A 19,413-nucleotide genomic window follows, 5' to 3' on the forward strand; every position below is an offset into this window, starting at 1 on the left:
ATTCTTTTATGCGGAAAAATTCTGAAATCCAAGATCTTAGATCTTCATAATTTTCACAATAAGAGGGATGAAGACATACATTTATCCATAGCACTGTCCTCGAAGATAATTGTTGCAGAAACATAAGAAACGTAGAAATCTGATTTCTCTCCCTTAACCCACTTTTCTCTTTAACGTATTTTATCTGATGGAGGTTAGATTACAACCGTTCGTTCTTCTTATGGGTGGAGAGAGGACCAAACTCTATTTATACATGCTATTAACAAGTGTTTTCTATCAAAGTACATTCTATTTCGTAAGAGTCGCACCTCTTTGTAGTTAATACGGTTATTATAGCATAATAATTATTAAACCATTAATTTAATAACATATGTGGCCACAATTATTCTTACGTCCCAGTCAGATGTTTAAGCTTTCAGCTTTGAAAGATACCCCATGATTATTAACTGAAGGATAACCCACAATCAAACGGTTTTTCTTCACAGCAGTTTCTTGCCTGACAAATTGACTTTGATCAAAGTCGTGCAATCTTGTGTGATGGTTCAGCATCGTGTCGGTGACTAATTAGCTAGTCGCGGGGATACTTACATCGCGTACACATCTGTTAAGCATCGTTTATATTGAGCTGACAAGCAAAATACCTGCAGGAAACTTCTCTTGGTTGTCACCATGTGATAGATTTAGCACCAAAATCTTATTCTATTCTAACTGAAGCTGGAAAAAAAGTGTTTTTAACAGGCAAGGAGTGCCTGTTACCATGTCCTATAACCATCTCCTCTATCCACACATTGGATGTCATCTCTCTCTCTCTCTTTCTCCATCAAACTCGTTAGTAACTTTTTCCAAAGGGGGACAGCATTGGGAAAAATACCTCGCGCCCGGCCAGTAGGTCGTGGCCCCCGTCGACGCACTTGACAAAAGAAAGAAAACTATTAACCATCTTTTTATCTTTTTTCGTTATCGTTTCATGTCACTCTCCCTCATAATATCCTTGTCCCACTTCTGCATGCGATACTTTATGAGAAAAATGACAGATAGTCATTGGATGTTCGTAAATTTTTTTTAATTTTACACGTTACTGTATTTTATATGGTCATTACAATAAGGCAAGTATGATTATGAGTTACTAACGTTTTTCAATAAATCATAGAAGTAGAGATAATCATTGGGCAGGCTGAAATTGAGGTTTGAGCTAAAATTTTTACCTAAATCCGTCCATCATGAAATTTTACGTTTACAAAGCTTGGGCCCACCGGGTGTGCATGATAATTCCATGACTCACGAGGAACTAAGCCCAGGAAGACTGAAAGGAGTAAGTCAAGGACTTGTCAAGAAAAGAAAAAACAAGGAAACGACAGCTTAAAAAGATTGAGGACATTATTGCAGCACGATGACTGCTTCCCATTGGATCCATGATTTTTCAATACTTTAATAATTGAGTTCGATTAGGTTCAATTGTCCAAGACGGATATCGACAGAACTCAATTAGAAAGTAAATTTATTCATAGCTCGAGCTCAAATGCTGAAAATACTATAAAATTGAGAAAAAAAATACTATTTTTATCTATTACTAATGTTGACAAACGTGAATTCGATAATTGATATTATTCATTTAATTGTTACATTGTTAAATAGATACTTAAAGCTCGATCTCTGCCCAATTAAGTATTTTTTTCAATACTCAAACTCGATAAGTGTATACTTTCGAGTTAACCAGAAAAATCTTGGAAGTTACTTGACTCGTTTTCAATTGTATATGTGACCTCTACGGAAGATTATTATAAGATAAGCATGGACAGATGCAGCATGCATTTGATTTTAATTTCTTTGTGCTGTAATATTGTGCTATAATTTTGTCAAGCTCAAATGCTGAAAAAACTCTCTTATTTCTTGAGTTGAAATGGGAACAATGTAAAAAGAGCAGAGCTGGACGACGGCAACCGTGTCTTCTATCGTTCTTTATATGGGTATATTGCATCATATTTCATTACTTAAATCCGGAGTAAGGTTAATTTAATTACGCTATTGAGTCTTTCTTCCCTTCGGTGGAGTCTGCTTGGCGTGCCTATCACCTAAATCTTGTATAAGCTAATCTATCACATTATTCATGTTCGAGAGAGCGATCGATATTTCGATTAAATAGATCTTTCACTATTTATATCTATACCATCTACTTTTTAAATCCATAAGCTACCCGTTAGCTAAAAAAGAAAAAGACTGTCCAAATTTCCACTCATAAAGAAAGATTACCTATTAGTCTTATAGAATTGAGGGAGTTTGGTCTTTAACGGCCAAAGATTAAACCATATGAGGTGAGGACTGCTTTTTTTTTTTTATATATTTGATCGGTCTTACTCTATCTCTCACTCACGATACACATTCAGACTTGCGCCCCGCCTCTTGCAGGGTGTGGGCGTCGAAACCCATATCTTAAACTACGCGGCCCCACCCCTACCCCCTGCGAAGGTGGGGATTCAAACTCCTGGTGAGGACTGCTATGCAGAGGAATTTGCTTGAAAAGTGAAGATGTACGTGGGACTCTGAAACAGAGTTTCGGGCTTATAATGTCATTCAGCTGAATTCTTTTGGGAATTTACGTGGGTTTTAACTCTGATGAAAGCTGCACTTGGTAATCAGTTTATAGATGCCTTTCAAGTTCTTTTCTTTTACCTATTGGGTACCACAAGTTTAGCTAACTGGCAAGAAGAAAATCACAAACCAGTGACAGTGTGCATCTGTCCCTGCGTTTAGCTATAAGGTTTGTCCCCTTCACCGCGCTTGAAGAAGGAAGCCATTAACCATCTTTTCTGTCTTTTGGAGTTTATTTTTTGAGCAATTTCGTTTTTTTTTCTTTTTGCCACAAAGACCGATAAAGAAGAAAGTCATTGATTGCGGTCGAACCTCAATTATCTGGATTAATTCGTGTAAAAAGAGATTAATTGAAATTTATCGCTCACTTCATTAACACTTGAAGTTTAATTAAATATCTTAATCGAAAAGGGACACCACAAGTGTTATAACTTTTATACAGCTTTTATTTGAGTGCTACAACTTTTTTTTTCAATAATTTAGAAGCTATTATTTTCGTATGACGCTCACTTGAGTGTTATAACTTTTAAAAAGTGTTCACTAGAAGTTGGGGAAAATTGTTCAATCAGTCCTAAATCTATTGTACAGATGTCAATATAATACTAAATTTTCTAATTTTGTTAATATAGTCCTAAACATTTGCATGAAAATCCCATGTAGTCCTCATGGCCAATTTTTGTTGGAACGATTGATGATGACTAGACCGTGTTAGCGATTTCCTGCGAAAATTGTCTAGAATGACTACTTTAGAATTTCGCGCAAAGGTTTAGAATTAAATTGATAAAATTAAAAAATTTAGGATTGAATCGGTAAAAAATTATAACATCCAAGTGATCAATTGAAAGTTATGGCACCGGGTGGACATTATTAGAAGTCGTAGCACTCCGGTGACTGAGAAAAATATTTCAACCTCAATTGAATCCCGCGAAAAATTTATGACACTTGTGATGTCCTTATACCTATATCATATATCTAAAGCTTTTATGTGGTGGTAGACAGTGATTTTGTTGTCCATGCAAAATGTACAGGAGTTTTGAAATGAAAGATTGCTAATTGCGCCAATAACTTTAATTGGGAGCCATGCTCCTTGTTTTAGGTATGATTTCTGCGTGATAGGTTGCAAGTAACATGCATCGTCCAAAGTAATTAAAACAATAGTTTGAACACTTAAAAACTAAATACAAAATGTCCCGTGCAAGTGTACCGTGGGTGAAACTAGGGGTGTCAAAAGAACCCGCTGAAACATGACCTGACCCGACCCGACCCGACCCAAATATGAAATTTTTATATTGGGTTGGGTTGGACCTTAACTTGTTTGAGGTGAAACTGTTGAATAGGAATTACAAGCAGGCAAAAAGTTTACCATTTTAGAATTCAGTCAACTACCAAAAGAACCGTGACAAACATGACTTGTAATCAAAAAGTTAAGTAGCTACTAGCCGATTGTGTAGCCTGTAAAAGTTCATAAATTTAGTATTTATTTTTTTGCTATACAAGCTATTTAAGTTGTTGATTACACAAGTCATCTCTCAAGCCATTCATATAGATAGAGTAACAAGTTTTAAAAATCAAAATTAATTGTGAAAACCATAATTTCATATGAGGTGATATAGTGGCTTCTAGAAGGTGTTGTGTTCGTATAGTCTTTTGACATAGAATTGGAATGCAATAAATCTCAGTCATTCAACAAATCTAGCTGTGATTCTTTTACCTTTCGATCTAACGTTGAGGCTCCGGACTTTATTTGGGTCCATTGACGAGAAGGTCCCTTCATCACAGAATTACACGTATGTATTTTGTCTGAATTGATCCCGCAACGAAATATTTTTTACAGAAAGTCGTTCTTCGGCCTTTAATGACAAGAAATGGGTCCTGTGGCGATTCCGGACAGGAAATATCCAGGCAAACAAGAAATAACCGCTTTTATTTCGAACTTCGAATTGAATTGTAAGTACAAACCGTGTCAGAATTTAATCAACGACAAAGCTTGAAAATGTAGCCACTTTCACAAGAACACACGTACACAAAGATGTACCATCGGAATTTAATCAACCACACAACACTCAGGTTAGATATGCACGCCGGAATTTAATCGATGACGCAAATCAAAAAGCTACAGCTAAGGAAAAATAAAGTGCAGTACATTAAAACAATGATAATTCAAAGATAAAATTTTATTTGATTTATCGGGGGGCTTTCCAAAGAGTACGGTGTGGCTAGTTAAAGCCTACAATTGACAGTTATCAACGGAAATTACAAACGGTTACTCACGGAGGTTACAAACAGTTACAAATAGAGGTTACAGACGGTTACTAACAGAGGTTACAAATGGTTATTAACCGAGGTTACAAACAGTTACAAACGGTTACGTTGAGTCCTCTACCTTAGCGGTTTATTCGACTCTACTACGTTGACGGTTACTTCTTCGATAGTTGTATATGAGATTGTTGACTCCACTTTTTGTCGATTCCTTCAAGTTGGCGATTCTTCAATGAAGTTCTTATCCTTTTTCCGCATCATGACCAGTCACGACCGTTCACTTCCTTCCAAAATCAACAACTTTACAGTGCTTTCCTAAGAAAACTCAAAACATAAAAGTTGTAGATTCAGAAGTCTTCATTCTTTTGACTTTGGAATCAGCTTAGTCCAATTTTTATCGACAAAGTTATGACTATTTTCCCAAACTAGCGCAGAACTGAAGTTTCCGCATCCTGACTAGTCACGACCATCTACTTCCTTCCAAAATCGACAACTCTACAGTGATTTTCTGAGAAAACTCAAAACTTAAAAGTTGTAGATCCGGGAGTCTTCGTTATTTTAGCTTTGGAATCAGGTCAATCCGATCTGTATCGACAAAGTTATGACCATTTCTCCTGACGTGGAACTGAAATTTCTGCTTGTTTTGTGACGGAATCTCCGTGTGTATAAGTCACTCTCCCGATCCTATTGCTTGAGTAGTCGACACATTGGGCTATATCAAAAAGACCACGAAACTCTGCTCTTATTGATTAAGCCCATCACTTGTTGATAATAACAAAAAATTGATCATTTTTTATTGTAAACTGTATGTAAATCTTCGAGTGGGGCCGGACTTAGTTTGGGCCCATCACGTGAAACATGATGTGAATCCATGACTCATGAGGAAGAGCTAGGCCCACAAAGACTATGAAAGTAAGTCAAGAACCTATAGGTCGATAATAGAAAAAAAGAAGACGATAACTTAAAATAATTGAGGACGTTATAGCATGATAACTCCTTCCAATTGGATACGTGATTGCCACCTACTTTAATAATTGAGTTCAATCAAATTATTAAATTGAATAGCTTTGAACTAACAATAACATAGCTAGACCATTTGAAGGGGTGGAATTCAAAAGGAGGTGAAAAAGTTAAAGGACTTTATGATCGAGGCCCTCCACGTGATTAAGACAAATTGATTGGAAAAAAGAAAACTGGGGCAAAAGAAAGATAAAGCTGATTTTGATTTTGACGTTCACGAGTGTTTTAGGAGGTGAAGACTGGTTGACCAAAAACAGAGAGAAGACTCAAATTCATGAGTCGCATTACTTGTCACTTTTCTCCAGTAATTTTTAATGCAATATAGATTGGGCGGCCACTAACTTAGGTTTTAAAATAATTTCACTTTCTTTCTTGGGTTAATACCACAGAAAATCCCAAACTGATACATCTATAATAATTTTACCCTGAACTAATTTTTTGACCACCAAAAACTCCAAACAAGTACACTTGTGACAAATTTATCCTGAACTATTTTTTTGACCACCAAAAACCCCACATTGATATACCTATGATAATTTTACATCGAACTAATTTTTTGACCATCGAAAATCTTAAAGTGGTACACTAGAGGCCGCGAGCTCGCCGGCCGTCGTCGTGGCCGGCAACCGGCCTGAGGAAGAAGAAAAAGAAAAAGAAAGAAAAGAAAAATAAAAAGAAAAAAGAAAAGAAAAGAAAAGAATAAATAATAAACAATTCGATTTTTTAATTAAATATTTTTATAAAAACCATCGTTTCATTAATTACCAATCGAATCAAAAAACAGGGGAGGACTCTTTGAGTTGATGGAACCCAATCGAATCAAGAAACCAAACCTCTAGTAAGCACCTTTTAAATATGATGAATTACCTTTTCTTTTACATATGTTGTATCTAAGGAATTTCCAAAATTTTACCGGAAAAGACATAATATTTTTGAACTTTGAATTGAATTAACTCTTTGGCCACAAAAAAGAGAGAGGGAGAGAGAAAATTTTAAATTTTATCACTAAGGTCGTTTCACTTTCGCGTCAGTTTCTTTACTCTGCAAAAGCTCCTGAATTTGCCTTGCAAATTTTCTTGTCGACTCTCTCTCTCTCTCTCTCTCTCTCTCACGTCTCGACAGTGAAAAAGAAAATGAGCAAACCAAATACTCAATCCGGTCGCTTTCGGAAAACCTTCTAGAGCGAGAAACCAAGAACAAGACTAGAGTGACGGAGGTACTATAGAATCGGATTCGGACGGTGGCGAGGCAAGCGGCAAGGTTGAGAATAGAGGTTTTCCAAAGAATAAGATGCAAGAGATAAAATGCTCGACCTTTAAAATTGGACGACAAGATGATGAAGTCGACTTTTATTGGATATTTGAATATTTTTTTATACTTTTAAAAGTATTTTTACTTATTTATCGCGTTACTTTATAAATTAATTTTGTAGTCACTTATAGAATAATGAGGTTCACATTCATCCGAAGTTGCTTCCTATCTCTCATGCAGTCACTTCATTCTTCTCTTTATAAAACACTCATAATTGGCACATAAACTTAAATTTGTAAATAATTGAAAAGCAAGTAATTTGCATAGCCATCACTGTTTTGAATACTATCCACCCCTCCTTTCCTTTTCTATTTTTCTCGCCTCTCCATCTATTTACCCTCTATTTGATTCCTCGAATCGCATTTTCAGTTAAAATAAAAATATGAAGTATGCCGCATCTAATCCGTTTTAGACGATTCACATGTCCAAACAAGACGCGCAACTTGTGAGTGCACGGACCTTAGTATTTAAGGTAATAGCATCGTAGTTTTTGAGTTAAATTTGGTTCAAATATAAGTTGTAAGCCCTTTAACTGTGATTTGTGAAGGACATTTCTTACGTTCCAAACAAGTTAAGATGTGGAATGACTTGGAACTGAAATCCATTTTATGAATCTTTATCAATGGACTTGTGTCAACTGAAAGACCTGAGCAAGATGAGGAGGAGACTCATAAATCCACCCGAACTAACTTGTTGACAGAACATTGAGCATTTCACTAAACTCTTGTTTCAGTATTGGAGGCCTAAGGTTCCTTCAAGTACCCTACTCATATTCTTGTTGCTGCTTTGTTTTCTCTCCAAGATAGGGAAGTGTAAAAATTATTCGCGGAAAGAAATCCAAGCTCTCTTCACAGACCAATCACTACATCTTAAACGTATCGGAATTGAGTCAATCAAGTGTCGGATGGAAAAAATTATGAACAATCGAATTTTGGTCGCTTTTTAACAAAATATTATTTCGAAATAAAAGAATGCCACAACCTCTGGGGAAATATAGAGGTCCAAGAACCTTGATCCCACATAGTGTATATTTCCTCTCAACACCTCACTGATCTACACAACACGGTCAATTTCAATGAAGACTAGGAAAAGTAAGTCAAGCATGACCAACGATTCACACTTCCATATTCTGGGCTATTTCTTCGTTATCCCCAAGGCGTGCGCTAAACCGATTGACAAGGGAAAAGACTTTCATCTTGCAAATATATCGTCACTGAGACGGACCCATTCTCCGGAAAACGCGGTACAGCTGTAATAGGAATTGTGCTCGATAGAGGCTTCGGGGACTGATCGTCCAAATCTATATAAGTATAGTCATCAATCTTGTTAACAATATGCAGACCTGAACCATCTCCCACCTTTCAAAACCCAACCATCCCCTCCCCAAATCATGGTTTCCTTTATGCTGTCCAACCAGTCTCTTTTAGCGGTCTTCTTCTTCTTCTCAATCTTCTTGGTTGGCACTGCTTCATTTCATGGTGCAGGCGTTTCTGTTTCCTCCACTCCTTTTTCCACTGTCCCCGCGACCGAGAATAAGGATGAAGCTGAGGCTCTCTTGAATTGGAAATCTACTCTTGACAACCATAGCCAGTCTCTCCTCTCTTCATGGCACGGCGACAATCCTTGCGGCTTTACCGGTATCACTTGCGATGACTATGGAGCCATCGCCCATCTAAATCTTTCCTATCTCGGTTTGAGAGGAACTCTAGACGGCCTCGACTTCTCGCACTTAACTGGTGTGGTTAGCTTTGAACTTGCCAACAACTCGATGTATGGCTCCATTCCCTCAAGTATCGGTAACCTTTCCAAACTCAACTCTCTTGATCTTTGCTTAAATGAACTGTCCGGGGACATTCCTCCAAGTTTAGGTATGCTAGAGAGTCTTCATTATTTGCACCTATGTGCAAACAACCTAAGTGGACACATCCCTCAGGAGATTGGACAGTTGGATTCTCTTTTGGAACTTCAGTTATCCAGAAACAAGTTCACCGGTCCTATCCCTACTTCACTAGGGAACTTGAGCAACCTCATTCATCTTTATCTATGGAAAAATCAACTTTCAGGGCCCATTCCTGCTTCTCTTGGAAAATTAGGCAATTTAACCGAATTAAGCATTTCGCGCAATAATATTTCCGGTTCCATTCCGAGAGAGATAAGTGACTTGAGGAATTTGAAAATTCTTTACATGGGGCAAAATGGACTTTCGGGACCCATACCTTCAGAAATCGGGAGGCTCACTTCTCTTACAGAATTAGAATTTCCGGATAATAATTTGACCGGTCCTATCCCTGCTTCATTAGGGAACTTGAGCAACCTGATTCATCTTTATCTATGGAAAAATCAACTTTCAGGGCCCATTCCTGCTTCTCTTGGAAAATTAGGCAATTTAACAGAATTAATCATTTCGCGCAATAATATTTCCGGTTCCATTCCGAGAGAGATAAGTGACTTGAGGAATTTGAAAATTCTTTACATGGGGCAAAATGGACTTTCGGGACCCATACCTTTAGAAATCAGGAGGCTCACTTCTCTTACAGAATTAGAATTTCTGGATAATAATTTGACTGGTCCTATCCCTGCTTCATTAGGGAACTTGAGCAACCTGATTCATCTTTATCTATGGAAAAATCAACTTTCAGGGACCATTCCTGCTTCTCTTGGAAAATTAGGCAATTTAACCGAATTAAGCATTTGGCGCAATAATATTTCCGGCTCCATTCCGAGAGAGATAAGTGACTTGAGGAATTTGAAAATTCTTTACATGGGGCAAAATGGACTTTCGGGACCCATACCTTCAGAAATCGGGAGGCTCACTTCTCTTACAGAATTAGAATTTCCGGATAATAAATTGACTGGTCCTATCCCTGCTTCACTAGGGAACTTAAGCAGCCTAATTCATCTTTATCTATGGAAAAATCAACTTTCAGGGCCCATTCCTGCTTCTCTTGGAAAATTAGGCAATTTAACCGAATTAAGCATTTGGCGCAATAATATTTCCGGCTCCATTCCGAGAGAGATAAGTGACTTGAGGAATTTGAAAATTCTTTACATATGGCAAAATGGACTTTCGGGACCCATACCTTCAGAAATCGGGAGGCTCACTTCTCTTATTGAACTTAATCTATCAAAAAACAAACTCTCTGGCTCAATTCCTCGTTCCATCGGCAACTTGACAAGTTTATCTCTTCTTGTCCTCTCTCAAAATGGACTTGCAGGACCGATAAGGCTCACTTCTCTTAGAAATTTAATTTTTCGAGAAAATAATTTGACCGGTCAAATCCCTGCATCAATTGGAAGCCTGGCCAATCTAACTCGACTGGACCTTGCCGACAATAAATTATTTGGTTCATTGCCTTTTGAATTCAATAAGTTAACACGGTTGACACATTTGCTGCTATATCATAATGAACTAGAGGGGGAACTACCAGAAGATGTCTGTATTGGGAGATCATTGCAATATTTCTCCATCTCCAATAATCATTTCACGGGTCCCATCCCCACGAGCCTAGAGAACTGTAGCACATTAATCAGATTGAGGCTTAATGGAAACCAACTTACTGGAAACATAGCAGATGCTTTCGGAATATATCCGCATCTATATTTTATGGACTTGAGCCATAATCATTTGAGAGGCGAACTTTCGTGGAAATGGGAGCATTGTCGTAATTTGACGAGCTTAAGGATATCAAACAACGACCTCTCTGGTGAGATACCTGCAATATTTGGAAGGATGGGTCAATTACAGTTACTGGACCTTTCTTCAAATACTTTAAGTGGAGAGATTCCGAGGGAAATGGGAAGCCTATCCATGTTGTTCGAGCTCGACCTAAGCAGCAATGCGATCATGGGAAATGTCTCGACTGAGATTGGACTTTTATCCCATCTGGCACATCTAAACTTAGCATCAAACAATTTGAGTGGATCGATACCGGTGCAACTAGGCTCATGCAAAAGCTTGTTGACCTTGAACTTGAGCAGGAACAAATTTTGGAGAAGCATTCCTCCTGAGATAGGCAACACACAAGTCCTCGAGGTTCTTGATCTGAGTTATAATATTTTGTCAAAAAATATACCAGGAGAGCTTGCAATATTGAGAAACTTGCAAGTTCTAAATATCTCCCACAATAGCCTGTCTGGTTCCATCCCCCATACTTTTGGTGATATGTTGGCCTTGACTTCTATTGATGTATCCTACAATGACCTAGAAGGTCCTCTCCCTAATGTCAAAGCTTTCAATGAGGCTCCATTTGAGTCAATTCAGCATAACAAAGGGCTTTGTGGAAATGTTGTTGGTTTACCGAGCTGCAATTCTACCGGAAGCATGAAACGTGATCAGCATACTGGAGCTAGAATCACAGTTATCCTTATTATCTCGTTCTCAGGGTTTCTCTTTCTCTCTTGCACCTTGATTGTTCTTGTCATCGTCAATCATCGTCAAAGAAGGATTATGAAGAGAGAGAATAATGAACAGGCAAATGATTTGGATTTCATGAGTATTTTGAGTTATGATGGAAAAGTTTTCTATGATCGAATCATTGAGGCCACGGAAGGATTTGACTCCAAGTACTATGTGGGTGAAGGAGCATATGGAATTGTTTATAAAGCCGAGATATCTGAAGGTCAAACTTTTGCTATCAAGAAAATTTTGTCATCCCAGGAAGATACTGAGATCGTTGATTTGATACCATTTGAGAGGGAAATTCAAGCCTTGACAAATATACGCCATCGCAACATCGTGAAATTTTATGGCTTCTGCTCTCATGCCCAACGTTGTTTTTTGGTGTATGAGTATATGGAAAGAGGAAGCTTGAGAACAATTTTGAATGATGATCAGAGAGCAAGAGAATTTCAATGGGACAAGAGGATAAATGTGGTCCGGGGAGTTGCGGATGCATTGTCCTATATGCATCACGAATGTTCTCATCCGTTGATTCATCGAGACTTGACTAGTAACAACATTCTATTGGATCGTGATTATAAGGCTCATGTTTCCGATTTTGGCACTGCAAGACTGTTGAGGCCAGATTCGTCAAACTGGACGGCTATTGCTGGTACCATCGGGTATATTGCTCCAGGTACTTCTCAATTTTTTGTTCAATTTGGATGGCATTCAATGTCATGCTTCTATAATTGAACTTTTACTAGTTTAGTGCAGCTCATTAGTTATTTAATCATCTTATGGAAATTTGTTATACTTATTTAGAGGTTTCAAGTTTGGTACTGATGAAAAAGCTTTTCGATTTTCCTCATATGTAAGAATTGGCAAAAGAGGAAAACATCATAATCAATCCATTTCAAGGATATTAAGTTCATGTTATCTAGAAGATGCTCATATTTTATGTGTCGAAGAAAAAATTTTGAACTTTGCCAAAGCATAAACTCCCATACTCAAATCAGTGTTGTAAGTATAGATTAAGCAGAAATATGTACTTGTGCTCATCACACGTCACGTCATGGGAAGTAATGTTGTCAAGTTGAATACAACTTTTGATCAAGATTAAAAAAAACAGTGGATTCTCTACTTGCAGAGCTGGCTTATTCTATAGTTCCTACCGAAAAATGCGATGTGTATAGCTTTGGAGTCGTCGCTTTAGAGACAATCATGGGAAAGCATCCAGGAGATCATGTCTCTCGAGAATGTTCATCGCCCGCCCAAACTAAGTCGATGATGTTGAATGATGTGTTGGATCAACGTCTCTCGCCTTCTAGACTTGGCCTTCAAGATGCGCGGGACGTGGTCTTGATCGCCAAGCTAGCTTTCAAGTGCTTGCAAGCTGATTCGAGGCTTCGACCGACCATGGGACAAGTCTCACGTGAGCTTTGCTTTCAAGTACCCCTGGATATGCCACTTTCTGCTGTCAGCTTAAACCAACTACGCGATCTTAATTAAAAAAAATTAGGAGCATTTCAGGAGATGGTAAGATTTGAAGTTTTCATATGCTATTGTGTTTGGTTTTCAATTATGATGATGATCGCCTTTTGAATATTTTCTTAGTTCTCACTAATCACAACCATGTGATTTCTGATTTTCACTACAGAGCTAGCTTCTCTATGAACATTACAAGAATAGTGTGATGTTTAGAGTTTGGAGTTGCGGTGCCAGAAAGAATTATGGGAAGACTTCTAGGAAGATCCCATTTCACAATTATTTCCATCCTTTTGCAGAGTGATCAGGAAGTGAATTTGCAAAATGCACTAGATCAACATCTCTTGCCTTCTCTGATTGAGATGTAAAGAACATGTAGTTTCTATTGCTGTAAGCGATAATGGTGCTAGCAATATGTAAACTTTTATTGATGTGCAATGTCGTATTTGAACTTTCAATTGATTCAATTAAATCAATTTTGAGTAATGTGCGCTATCGTCCCGAAACTTTCAGTTGGTCCAATTAAATCCCTAATATATTTTAATATGTTTATGTCATCCTTTCATAAATTAATTTAAATGAAATACAGCATGTACACCAATTAAATAAAGCTGGTGTTTAAATGAAACATTGCTTAGAAGTATTAATTTGAAATCTAGTGTTGATTTTTTATCCTCTCACATAGGATACAACTAATAGTTTATGGAACTCTTATTTGCGCATGCGAGATCTCGCCGGGGTCCCTGACCCGCATCGTGTTGCCTAGGGAGCAGCCGCCACAGCAGTGGCCACAGGCGACAAAGGTTGCAATGTTTCAATTTTTGTTGTTTTCCTTTGTGGAAATTCGTATGTCTTTTATATTTATTTTATTTTATTTTTAATAAGTTTTTATTTTCCATTTCTTTATTTTTAAATGTATTTATCGTGTTTAAAATTTATTAGAAAAATTTTCTGACAAATTAAGAATTAAAAGCTACGTAGAATGACACGGCAGCAAATCACGACAAATTGACAGTTACGTCAGCATTTCCGTTCACTTGTATAACGGAATGATCAATCCCAAAAAAGGAAAAAGTACGTATAGATGAGGGACTATATTAATCAAACAAAAAGTATAAGAACAATATTGAGCAAATCGAACTATAAGTACAAACCGTGTCGAAATTTAATCGACGACGAAGCATGAATATACAGCCACTTTCACAGGAACACACGTACACAAAAATGTAATGTCGGAATTTAATTGACGACGCAACACCCGGGATAGATATACAAGCCGGGATTTAATCGATGATGCGAATCGAAAAGCTACAGCTAAGGAAAAATAAAGTGTAGTACAGTAAAGCAATGATAATTCAAAGATAAAATTTTATTTGATTTGTCTGGGGACTTTCCAAAGAGCACGATGTGGCTATTTAAAGCCTACAATTGACAGTTATCAACGGAGGTTACAAACGGTTACTAACGGAGGTTACAAACAGTTACAAATAGAGGTTACGGACGATTACTAGCAGAGATTACAAATGGCTATTAACCGAGGTTACAAACAGTTACCAACGGTTACGTTGTGTCCACTACCTTGGCGGTTTATTCGACTCCACTATGTTGACGGTTACTTCTTCGATAGTTTTATCTGAGATTGTCGACTCCACTTTTTGTCGATTCCTTCAAGTTAGCGATTCTTCACTGAAGTTCTTATCCTTTTTCTGCATCCTGACGAGTTACGACCGTCCACTTTCTTCCAAAATCGACAACTTCACAGTGCTTTCTTGAGAAAACTCAAAGCATAAAAGTTGTAGATTCAGAGGTTTTCATTCTCTTGACTTTGGAATCAGGTCAGTCCAATCTTTATCGACAAAGTTATGACTATTTTCCCGAAATAGCGCAGAACTGAAATTTCCGCATCCTGCCCAGTCACGACCATCCACTTCCTTCCAAAATCAACAACTCTACAGTGATTTTCTGAGAAAATTCAAAACTTAAAAGTTGTAGATCCAGGAGTCTTCGTTATTTTAGCTTTGGAATCAGGTCAATCCGATATGTATCGACAAAGTTATGACCAGTTCTCCTGGCGTGGAACTGAAATTTCTGCTCGTTTTGTGACGGAGTCTCCGTGTGTATAAGTCACTCTCCCGATCCTATTGCTCGAGTAGTCGACACTTTGGGCTACATCAAAAAGACCACGAAACTCTGCTCTTATTGATTAAGCCCATCACTTGTTGATAATAACAAAAAATTGGTCATTTTTTATTGTAAACTGTATGTAAATCTTCGAGTGGGGCTGGACTTAGTTTGGGCCCATCACGTGAAACACGATGTGAATCCATGACTCATGAGGAAGAGCTAGGCCCACAAAGACTGCGAAAGTAAGTCAAGAACCTATAGGTCGGTAATAGGAAAAAAGAAGACGATAACTTAAAATAATTGAGGACGTTATAGCATGATAACTCCTTCCGATTGGATACGTGATTGCCACCTACTTTAATAATTGAGTTCAATCAAATTATTAAATTGAATAGCTTTGAACTAACAATAACATAGCTAGACCATTTGAAGGGGTGGAATTCAAAAGGAGCTGAAAAAGTTAAAGGACTTTATGATCGAGGCCCTCCACGTCATTAAGACAAATTGATTGGAAAAAAGAAAACTGGGGCTAAAGAAAGATAAAGCTGATTTTGATTTTGACGTTCACGAGTGTTTGAGGAGGTGAAGACTGGTTGACCAAAAACAGAGAGAAGACCCAAATTCATGAGTCGCATTACTTGTCACTTTTCTCAAGTAATTTTTAATGCAATATAGATTGGGCGGCCACTAACTTAGGTTTTAAAATAATTTTCACTTTCTTTCTTGGGTTAATACCATAAAAAATCCTAAACTGATACATCTATGATAATTTCACCCTGAACTAATTTTTTTACAATAAAAAGCTCCAAACTGGTACACCTGTGACAAATTTATCCAGAACTATTTTTTTGACCACCAAAAACCCCACATTGATATACCTATGATAATTTTACCGCGAACTAATTTTTTGACCACCGAAAACCCTAAACTGGTACACTAGAGGCCACGAGCTCGTCGGCCGTCGCTGTGGCCGGCAACCGGCCTAAGGAAGAAAAAATGGAAAAAGGAGGATAAGAAAAAGAAAAGAAAAGAAAAGAAAAAATAATAAATAATTCTATTTTTTAAAAAAATAAAAAATGATTTTTTAAAATAAATAAAATTTTGATTTTTTTTAATTAAATATTTTTATAAAAACCATCGTTTCATTAATTAAGGACAAGAGCCCGAGCGCTGAGGACTTGCGCACGGCCTTTGTGGATTCGGGCAGTCGAGTGTTAAATTATTGGTGACTTCCAGAATCTCACCAATAATTGTCCATTTGTATAATCGTTCGAGCCTTAAAGGGCCACGCTTGTAAAATTTAGAGGCATGATCTGCCATCAGAAAAAAAGCCTCGATAAATAAACTTGTGTTATGAATCCCTAAATCTTTGCTTCTGCCTTTCTGCCTGGTATGATTCTCTAAACAAACATACGTGCATTGATTAGTCCTGATGGTATGCTCTGCACTTGCCATGGTATGGAACCTGTGCATTAGAATTCTGCTACTATAAGGTGCGAACCAAAATTCAGAGAAGGGCTTGGTGGCTAAAATGCAGTCCCTTTTTAAAAAAAAGGCTTGAAGAGCCGTTTGTGTTTGGGATAGTATACCTACCACGAGCCTTGTCTTCATCTTCCCTGATTTGCATCTTAACACCTCTTTATGGTATCAGAGCTAGAGCTAGAGCTCGAGTATTGGGGACCTGAGCACGTCATTTATGGACCCAAGTTTGGGTGTCGGAGGATCGGTTATAGGCACCAGGAGTTCGGGCTCAGCTTCGATGGACCCGGGCGAGGGTGCTGAGGGCCCAAGCCCTAGACACCGAGGTCTCGAGCCCGGCTGCCAAGACCTGGTCCTCAATATCAGGACTCGGGAACCAACGTTAGGGTTTTCGTGCTCAAGTATAGAGTTTTGGGTTCAAGTGCCGATAGCTAATTATACTTCGGAAAATGTTTTCTGGTTCTCTCAAAGGAGAAATCATTTTCCTAAATTTAAGTTTTAGAAAGGAAACATTTTCCGTTGACTAGAAAAACATTTTCCGTTGACTCATTTTTCTAAGCAAACCAAACACCGAAAAATGAGGAAAGTGTTTTCCTGAAAAATGTTTTCCGCGAAACAAACGCACCCCTAGTGTTGATTTTTATCCTCTCACTTAGAATAGAACTAATAGTTTATGGAACTATTATTTGCGCACGTGAGATCTCACCAGGGTCCCTGACCCGCGTCGTGTTGCCTACGGGCAGCCGCGACAGTGGCCACAAGCGACAAAGGTTGCAATGTTTTAATTTTTGTTGTTTTCCTTTTTTGAAGGTCGTATGTCTTTGATATTTATTTTATTTTATTTTCAGTAAGTTTTTATTTACCTTTTCTTTATTTTTAAATATATTTATTGGATTTTGAATTTATTAGAAAAAATTTCCGACAAATTAAGAATTAAAAGCTGTGTAGGATGACACGGCGGCAAATCACGACAAATTAACGGTTACATCAGCATTTCCGTTTACTTGTATAATGGGATGATCAATCCCAAAAAAGGAAAAAATACGTATAGATGAGGGATTACATTAATCAAACAAAAAGTATGGGAACAATATTGCGAAAATTGAAAAGGAACATAAACTACCGATGCCTTTTGTTTTTTACTATTCATGAATAAGAACCTTTAGCATAAGATTTTGATACTACTCTTCAAAATCTTTGTTGAATATTATTATAGAAGACAAATGCGTGCGAAATTATTCGTCCTAAAAGAAAACTCATACATGTTAAGTTAGAGGCTGACGTAGTTGGATAAAAAAGACTATGAAGCAAAAAAATCAATTCAATCAGTTTGGCCAAAATAAAAAGTAAAGGTCAGTATGGATTTACACCGATCAAGGTCAATTACCCGAACACCATATCAAAACGAAAAATATCGATCGGATCCATAATCAACCAGGCCCTTGATCGGATCCATAAGTCCGTGCCTGAATGGCGCCCGGCGAAGCGGACCATTTGAACGCCAATCGAGCCATTTCTCAATGCACTTCTCGTAGTACGTGTGATTGCAGCCATTGAGCACCCAACTCTTGTCTCCTCTCTTGAAAGATCCGCAGCAGATCACGCACTCCTCGCAATCGATGTCCCTGATTTTTGTCGCAACGATATACCACGGCCTCACCATGGGAGGCACTTGTGGGAGCCATTCTACGCCGTGAGAGTCGCTAGTTGAAGCTCGACGGAACAAGCGCTAGTCGCCGCCCGATGCCTCGTCCCAAGGGCAATTTTTGGAGAAGAAGAAACAGGCGAAGCATGGTCGCTCATTAAGAAATTGTAAACAACCGATGGTAGGTGTTGATTTTCAACATAGCCTTCACTATCTAACAAGTGAATGAATCATTCCCTAATTCTTCTTATAGGAATGAATAATCCGCTATTTTCTGATTTGTTAGGCATTAATTTTTACATATCTTTTTCAATTTATTTTCCTTCACTTTCCTTTAATGTGCGCTAAGTAAAGATAAGGCCCTTTCTTTCATCATTTTGCTTTTGTTTTTTTTTTCCCTCTTTCCTGTTTTCTTTTTCCTTGCAGTATAATATAAGACAAATGTTTTTAGCTTATTTGTTTTTTCAACCGTTCATTGAAAATCATTTTGTGCTTTCAAATTTCATATTTCAGAATTAATTCATTCGTGTGTATTTTGATGATTATGTGGTTCATATCTTTGTACCTGTTGATAGTCTTCTAAAATATTTGCAATCAACTCCAAATATAAGTAAAACATTTCATTTTCTTCTTGAATCAACTTACCGAATGAAAAAAGGAGGAGGTTATAGTATATGTATTTTATGATTCTGTCAAATGCTATAGTATCTATAATTTTTCCATTGAACCGATCTCTACATCCTTAATTTGATGTACAAAATGAGAAATGAGCCCCAAAAAAAATATTTTCAAGAGATGGCGAGTTCTAATCTCTGCATCCTAGGCACGCTTCTTCTATTTTCCCATTTTTCGTATAAAATAAATCTACGACAATCTATTATGATTGGAAAAATTATGTTAAATAAAAGAAATGTAATTTTGTCGCACGGCATCGCGCGGGTTTTTGGCTAGCTCAGGCGGATCTGTATTGTGTTGTTTTCTTTGTAGTTCAGATATATTATGTTCGTACTTTCCACATTAAAAGAGCAATGGGTAAGATACTAAATGAAGGGGGCATATTATGGGAACTTCACGTTCAGATTCTCCTCACCAGCCAATCAAAAAGTGCTCGTCAACCTCG

General features: G+C 37.6%; 1 protein-coding gene across 1 annotated transcript; it reads left to right on the plus strand.

Annotated features, from left to right (window-relative positions):
* Positions 1-10,410: 10,410 nt before the first annotated feature.
* LOC115666980 (MDIS1-interacting receptor like kinase 2-like) lies at positions 10,411-13,580 on the plus strand. The gene is made up of 3 exons (XM_030588621.2): positions 10,411-12,254; positions 12,708-13,096; positions 13,218-13,580. Exons 1-2 carry the CDS (start codon positions 10,784-10,786, stop codon positions 13,067-13,069), a joined length of 1,833 nt encoding a protein of 610 aa, XP_030444481.2. The 5' UTR covers positions 10,411-10,783; the 3' UTR covers positions 13,070-13,096; positions 13,218-13,580.
* The last annotated feature ends 5,833 nt before the right edge of the window (positions 13,581-19,413 follow it).

This window comes from Syzygium oleosum, unplaced genomic scaffold (genome assembly GCF_021117445.2).
Source record: "Syzygium oleosum isolate NSW1041296 unplaced genomic scaffold, Sole_v2.1 Sole_v2.09, whole genome shotgun sequence".
Classification (NCBI taxonomy): Eukaryota; Viridiplantae; Streptophyta; class Magnoliopsida; order Myrtales; family Myrtaceae; genus Syzygium; species Syzygium oleosum.

Excerpts from the sequence above, each read along its gene's own strand:
- LOC115666980 (XM_030588621.2), top strand. The coding sequence starts at position 10,784 with ATGGACTTGAGCCATAATCATTTGAGAGGCGAACTTTCGTGGAAATGG. Across the intron at positions 12,255-12,707 it reads CATCGGGTATATTGCTCCAG|AGCTGGCTTATTCTATAGTT; the intron begins GTACTTCTCAAT and ends CTCTACTTGCAG.